The sequence below is a fragment of the Lampetra fluviatilis genome, chromosome 50, assembly GCF_964198595.1.
Source record: "Lampetra fluviatilis chromosome 50, kcLamFluv1.1, whole genome shotgun sequence".
Lineage (NCBI taxonomy): Eukaryota > Metazoa > Chordata > Hyperoartia > Petromyzontiformes > Petromyzontidae > Lampetra > Lampetra fluviatilis.
Genome location: NC_136324.1, coordinates 47,015 through 54,826, shown reverse-complemented (window position 1 = coordinate 54,826; position 7,812 = coordinate 47,015). Strand labels below are relative to the sequence as shown.

The following is a 7,812-nucleotide window of genomic DNA, read 5'->3' as shown; positions in this document are numbered from 1 at the left end:
CAACTGTGAGTTAAGGCTCAGAGATAAAGCATCGTGCAGCCCAGTATGCGAGCTGCGCCAGTGTGTGGTCACATTGCATGATCCATGTGTGGGGGTCGTAGCAGTCTATGTAAATTACGTCTGCCCATCAGAAATTCACCCGGATGGATTTCTCTCAGTGGGTTTACCGGATTTCATGGGTTTGTATAAAGCACAAATGCCGACCTGAACTCAGAGCAAGACCACTGTTGTAGACAATAACAGTAACTCCTAACATTGAGGGAAAGACAGTTTGCTCTTCCACATTTAACCAGTAAGTGTGGTGCTCATCATTTTATTTGCTTTAACTTCCACAAGTGAAGAGACATATTGGTTTATATATACATGCACACACTGAACAGTTTTTTTTTACAGTTCAATTAACATTACAATCATGTGTTCAATAATGCAATTTAATAATGAAGCAAACATCCCACTATGAGATTCATTAAGAAATGTTGACCTTGATATCAGAAAACACGTTTTTCCTTGCTTAGGTAATTCATATGCAAATTGATATGACACGGGTTTATCAAATATGCGTGTAACGTAATGGGGAGTTAATTACAAACGATGACAGATGCTCGATGGACATTCTTCACAGCTCCAGCCTGGTGTCGCTCTGGCTTCTTTTGCCGTGCAGTGGTGAGCAATCATTTGCACAAGTCACTGCTTTTCTGGATGTATCTGGATTACCTTTTCGAGCCTGCCATCCATGCCACGTCATGTGCCCGTACACTGTGTATGGGATGGTCGTTACAAATATTGAGAACAAGACATTAAAAGGCAATTTGGTGCCTGCTACTGTTAGCCCTAGCACCAATTCACATATTCTATTATCATGAGATAGTGTGGTACATTTAAATGGGGTTTCATATAACATCAATAGTGTGACAGTTGGAATATCATGTTCTTATTAGGTTTTGCCCAGCTCTTGATTATGTATATGTACTTTACTATATATAAGAGTATAGAATTATAGATTTGAAGTCCATTTTGAATGCCATAAAATAGGGCTAAGGTCATTGCCATGGCAAAAGGTATTTGAAATGAAAGCTTTTATTCCGGTGGAATTCATTTTATATTTTGAGTGTTAAAATATTTCAACACAGAACCGTCATGATCTATAACAGATTTTTTTTTTTGGTCCGATCGCGTGAGTCCAGTGCCAATGTGTGTCATACAACTCCCACCTGACACAGCAGAATGCAGTCGTCATCCTGTGTTGGGTGGAGCAGGGTGTATGACACATTTTGGCATTTCACTCACACAATGTTACCAAACAAAACAATTAGTCGCAAAAGCCTCTCCATGTTAGAATTTACCAACCTCTATAGGGAGGATGTGTTTCTCAAACCTGATGTTGCTGGATATAATTGCCAGTGAAACGTCGTACCTATTTGTTCAATTTTGTGGATTGCTCTTCAACATACTGGTGGTGTGCTGAAGCAAGAAAATGGCGGGCTTGTCCACGTGACTTTATTTATTAGCCAATGTCGGGTGGAGGAGGGTGTATAACACACATTGCCATTATACGCACATGATCTGAACCAAACTATCAATAATGAATGATAACATGGTCGCAAAAGCCTATGTGTAATACAGGACAGTCACCTCTCGATTATCCAGGGTAATAGGGGGAAGGGAAAGGCTACATGACATAAAAACATGCATAATATAAATTGAATGCAAAATAGGCCATTAACAAAAATCTATTGTTTACTTGTGTAGAATTAGTGTGAAAACACCTGTTTTCATTGTGTTTTTTATTGTTAACTGAGCCACGAGTCATCTGCAGTGAATACTATAAACATCACTTGTTTAAAAGGCGTGAATGAGTGTGTGATGTACGATATTGTTACACTTTCCCATTGATAATCCACAAACCTGGATTTTATGCCCATGAATGACCGAGAGTTAACTGTACTTTTCATATTTGGAACAAATTCAGACAGAGACCACAGAATTTAGGCATAGCACTGCTTTGCTTCCAAAAGCGATTACATTTCCACTCGGGGCAACGCCCCTACCACCATTAATAGAGAAAATACCACTTGAGTCTCCATTGAGAGGAAACTAAAGCATACGAGTATAAAAAAATTTAATCAGCTAAGTGGTCGATAGGAAAACACTCGGTGGATTTAAAGCAGATGCAACTGAATTTGGAGGCAGGTTGCCAACAGAATCAGAATATGTATTGCGACTGGAAGAATTCGATGAGCTATGTAGCTCTTTTCACAGTTGTCTATGTTAAGGGACTTGTACAAGTGACCAGTGCAAGCAAGTGCAGCTCCAATCCGGTGGCCTATAGAGGTCTGATTTTGATGATAGCCTCACACGAGCCTGGTTTGAAGTGCCTTGCAGCTGCGGTGTGTTCCATGATCGCGATGTGCAATAGCCAGCCACATATACCACACCATCTCTTTACAGCAGCGGACATAAATTGGACCGACCAGAACGTTTTGAGAACAAGATGCAAAAAATCCCCTTGAGTCGACACACTCAGCATTGTATTTTATTTGTAAATACTGTACAGCGGCTCTTAACATAAAGGCACCTTTTCCCATAACATGATTAGTTTATAAAAACAAGATGAATTGAGGCTAGGAATTTGAAGTTGTTGGAGACTTTTAAGTACCAGCTGAAGACTAACCCCTATTTAAAAAGACCTCCTCTTTCGAGTTCTCCAAGTCTTTTTCTCCCAGGTTACCTTTGATTTATTTTCATCCTTTATATGCATGGCGGTGAGATCCATTGTTTAGGGGCACCTTATGCATCCAACTCGTTATTATGAAATATATGCTTAACACTATTTTGTTGGTAGGATTTTTTAGCATCGCATTCTCATAACTGACCACTACGTAAAAACACTAATGATATCACCCCAGCTTGTGAAAAATCATTATTCACTTCATGACATCTGTTGCAAATGCGGCATTGCAAGACAATATCACAGGCAGATTTTGGAAACATCTGGTTTTGGGAAATTCTGAACTGCATTCGTTTCATCCAATGTAAATCTGTGAATTAAATCTGACAACTATTTCGACCAGGAATAACATAACATCACAGGAAGATGTTACACGTGGTTTTTATGTAACCTTGCAGAATTATCCAAATTAACGTTTGTTTAAATCAGTGGTTTTACAGTGGTAAAAGAAAATTTTGTTCACTCTTGCGTTCAGTGTAGTGCACATTGTTTCAAACCTCTTCCCGATGTGACTCTTAAAACTCACGCACTTATAGTGATGTGATCACTGAGACACCATGAATAAACCTTTACCCTGTGCTGCAAAGTAGTTTAGTAGTAACATCAAAAAGAGTCGTTATGACATCACAACATTGACACTACTCTTTGGGTCTCTTGGTAAAGTCACGTAGATAGAAAATAAATAGATCACAACGTTTCGATCGCAACACAAGCGACCGTCTTCAGGTGAGAGAGAGAAAGCTGCTGAGACGAGGCCTTGTGTAGGCCTGAGATGGTGCAGCCTCAGGGTGCGAGGGCGGGGCTAGAGATCGTCAGCCTGAGGCTGTGGAAGTGGCTATTGTACTATGAGAGATTAGCATGGCAATGTACAAGCTTGGTATGTCGCAGCATCGGTGACTGAGCGAGAAGGACATCCAAGCCCGTCAATATAAAGACATCCAACCTAATAATGCAACTCAGAGAGTTGCATTATTATCTATCTACGCGACATACTAGGCAAGTCACCGACGCTGCGACATACCAAGCTCGTACATTGACGTGCTAATCTCTCAGTACAATGGCCACTTCCACAGCCTCAGGCTGACCATCTCTAGCCCCGCCATCTCACCCTGAGACTGCACCATCTCAGGCCTACACAAGGCCTCGTCTCAGCAGCTTTCTCTCTCTCACCTGAAGACGGTCGCTTGTGTTGCGATCGAAACGTCGTGATCTATTTATTTTGTCTACCTACGTGACTTTACCGAAAGAACCAAAGAGTATGAATTCCTGCAGTCACGAAAGCTTCAAATCAAGATTGACAATACTGTATAGAGAGGCAAGGAAGATAGACCAGCGCTCTTACCTCGTGTGACAACATCACAGAGAACGGTGGGACACACATCCACTACAGTGCATGATTAGGCATAAGAGTGTATTACGAGACAATTCCAGCACTCCTGGCCCTTGTCAAGTTACCAATGAACAAACACATGCAATACACATTGCCCGATGCGTACGCCAACTCACAGTTGGCTCTGCATGTGAATGTTGAAGACTGGTAGATGTAAAACACTGGTGGGCTATACAGACTGGGGTCAAAAACCTGGTGTCATGTGTTTTGAGGATGACACAGTTAATCTGGCTACACCAAGTACCAGCAATTGAAATGAAAAATGCCGTTCATTGGGCACGGAGTACACACTTTTAACATAGCATTGTGTTTTTTACTCCTTTCATATGTAGGCTTTGCACTTCTATGAGCCATGAAAACTGGATAAAATGAAACATTCCAAAACTAATTAAGCTGTCAGAAAAGCAACATTGAGCCCTTCCAGATAAAACTACGTTCCATCCAAATGTAATCTCCAAAGGCTCAAGAGGAACTGTATGCCAACCACTACTTTGGCGTGTCACATTACACACCAATATATTAGTCATTAAAGAAAAAGTAATTACAAATTAAAAGCTTGATTATTAACAATGGGACTTGATCAATGCTTAATTGTCCTTTTAAAAAAATAGCATGATTACATTTCAGCATTTAGAATTTACAGCAATTTTTTTCAACTGGTGAATGCAGGCATTTGGTCATCTTGGTTACTTGACTATATTGAACCAAGCTGCTCAGTGTGGGTTGGTAGCAGAGGAGGCAAGGACTGGTTCAGATATCACTCGCTACTGATGTTAACCGTGGCTGGAACTCAAATCCAACTCTTGTCACCAATTTTCATTGCACAAAGTGCAGAGCAGCGGTGGATTTGTTAGCATACCGTGCTCTGAAGCCAGCGATCCGAGTTTTAGTCCGAGCCATGGCAAAATTCAGTGGCAAGCGACATCTCATACAGTCATAGGCCTGCCCCTTGACCGACTCATAGTGCCCTACATGTTGAAGCCTCGTCAGATAAATCCATGACTGACGTCACATGGGGAGGCCTTGATCCAGCAGTGGATATAAAATAAAGCTCTAAATTATAATCCATAATTACCACCGTTTATATTTTAATTGAAATGTTCTAATTATGTCCTTTAGCGGAATAACATATTGTGCTGTGAGATAGGTACATTCATTACTTTAATTGTAATACCCATCAAGTATTGAAATTTGAAAACAGTTTTTTCGGAAAACTGAATGTTTCTGCTAAACTAAGGTGTGACTGACCAAACATGAGATTTTGAGATGTTTTGCTATATGCCATTGTTTAGGGATGGATAAAATATGGATCAGAAACTTAGTGGCCTTCATCTATCAGCGGATAAGATTATGGCTGTTAACTAGAAATCATAAAACAAAAGGCGAACTAAAATGACGCAAAAATATGAATTCGTGAAAGTATCTTCCCCGACAGGCAAAGACTCCAGTTTTCGATACGAAATCGTGAGGTTTTCAAATGGCAGATGTTTGCAAGCAGAAACATCATGGGACCTCCTTTGCCAGTACCAAAATGTGAAAATAGGTTTTCCCCTTTTTTATGGCAACAAAACAGGTGTTAAGATGTTAAAACACCAAACTGAAACCTTTTACAAGGAATCATGTCTGCATTAACCACAATACTTGTGGTCAGAATGCAAACAAAAAACACACTCTGATAATAAATGCATTGTCTTTGAAACTGATTGGTCCACACCAGAGACAGATTTCTTTTGAGCCTCGTCTCAAACGGTGTTAGACCAGAGGACGTCAAAAGGCGTCCTTGGAGTACGTTTTTTTTGCTGCATTCTGACCACAAGTATTGTTGTTAATGCAGACATGATTCCTTATAAAAGGTTTCAGTTTGGTGTTTTAACATCTTAACACCTGTTTTGTTGCCAGAAAAAAGGGGAAAACCTATTTTCATAAGCAGAAACATCACACACAAAATAATCATACATTGATAGTGAAGCAGGGAGTTTGCTGGAATTCCATTGGTCACACCTTAAAATGAGTTTGGCAGAATAAGCATGTCCTGTGACAAATCGATTGGATGGGTTTATCAGCACTGCAGTCAAGAGACCAAGCTCGAATGGCTATGCAGTCTTGTCTACATGAAGGTTCTAACACGGATGTCACCAAGTCCGACTCCAGTTAGCAAGCGACTCTGTTGTCCGCACCCATTCCTCCCTGCCTCAAAATTCCAACCCAAAAACAATAAAAACCATACACAAAACATAATTTATCACCCATATGAAAGGGATTTCAGTTTATAATCAGGTACTATGTATATTCATGCATTCTGTACACATAACATCGTTTACAGACACTCCTACGGTTAGGACTTGCGCATGACCTGGATGTGCAGTTCAATTTTGCAAATCGGACAACAGGGACAACACATTAATGGATAGCAACACATTCGGTATACTGGGCATAAAGTGTAATTTCTACAAGTTGAATTTTAATACAGGCATGGCTTTTTGTACAAGACCAAATGAACGGCAAATAATCAGGACATGCGCAAGTTGTCGACAAATCCATTCACGTACACAAAGGTAACTTAACACGATTAAAAAGAAACCTCTCTAATCAGAGGATTTTCAAACAAAGCAGTAAAGAACTCTATTTCATTACTTGTTTAAAAGAAAAGTGTTAACAAGCATCCCCCCTTTCATATGATTAAAATGTAAGATGTTCATCTATGTTACTAATCAAAGTATCGTTTATGAAAGTGTGGATTTGATGAGCACTTTTGATGACCAAAACTGGGGATTGAATCCATGCTGTACTCCACCGCCCTGTGTCAAATGGAACATTCCAAGCATTGTCAACCCAGCGCACACTAAAGTCACGGAGAGATTGCAAGCCTTTGAATATACCATTGTCCCCTAAGGGAGGAGACAAATAATGTGGATTTCCAACCAGATGTGGGTACAAATATGATAAAAGAAAAAAAACTTAATAGTTAGTTTTTTTACGTCACATTTGAAGTTCACAGTTTTTTTTTTCATAATATGCAAAACACCTGTCGGGTCATTGTTTAAAAATAGATATGCTAGCAACAATGGTACACGACAAGCTGTGATTTTGCACATCCACACTCACATTCCGCTGTTTCAGTCGGATTTCTTCACCTCCTGGTTCCCATAGTTGGATCCTCTATCGATCTCCGTGACTCGTATCAGACGACGCACACCCAAGGAAGCTGCAAAAGTAAACACAAGTCAGTCACACTGTCATCGCCACCACGACTGCCCCACAAGAATAATAATACATGCAAAAAGTTGACTAGAAGATCTGTCCTACCATGATGCCTTGTATGTCACAAGACGTAACCATACCGCACGAACAATGGACAACCGTTTTGATTTAGAACACCAGCATTCACAATCGTGGCCATATCTTAGACACCAACAAAACAATAAGACATCTGAATAGTGGCTTAATCTTTGTTAGGAATTATCATTACAGTATAGATGAGCCAATATAAATTACATTTCATATGAAGTGGTGTTGTTTTTGGAGGTTACCCTTTAGAAAATCGTCCACACTGATTAGAGGGCTGAGCAGAAACTCGTAGGCACAATGTGATGCTATTCGCAAATATGGAAACGTGTCTTGTTCTGACAGCTATCCATCGGTTTTCATACTGCTAATCAACACGTGAGGACAAACGCAAGTTGAAAGGAATCAC

The 7,812-nt window shown here is 40.1% G+C and overlaps 1 protein-coding gene across 2 annotated transcripts in view; it reads right to left on the bottom strand.

The window, feature by feature from the left end:
• Positions 1-270: 270 nt before the first annotated feature.
• The window catches only part of AGPAT3 (1-acylglycerol-3-phosphate O-acyltransferase 3), a 31,479-nt gene continuing 23,937 nt past the window's right edge, over positions 271-7,812 (bottom strand). For both annotated transcript variants that reach the window (XM_078878155.1, XM_078878154.1), the window contains exon 9: positions 271-7,323. In XM_078878155.1, the coding sequence (XP_078734281.1) occupies positions 7,235-7,323 (89 nt within the window). In that variant the 3' untranslated portion in view covers positions 271-7,234. The remainder of the gene's footprint in view (positions 7,324-7,812) is intronic.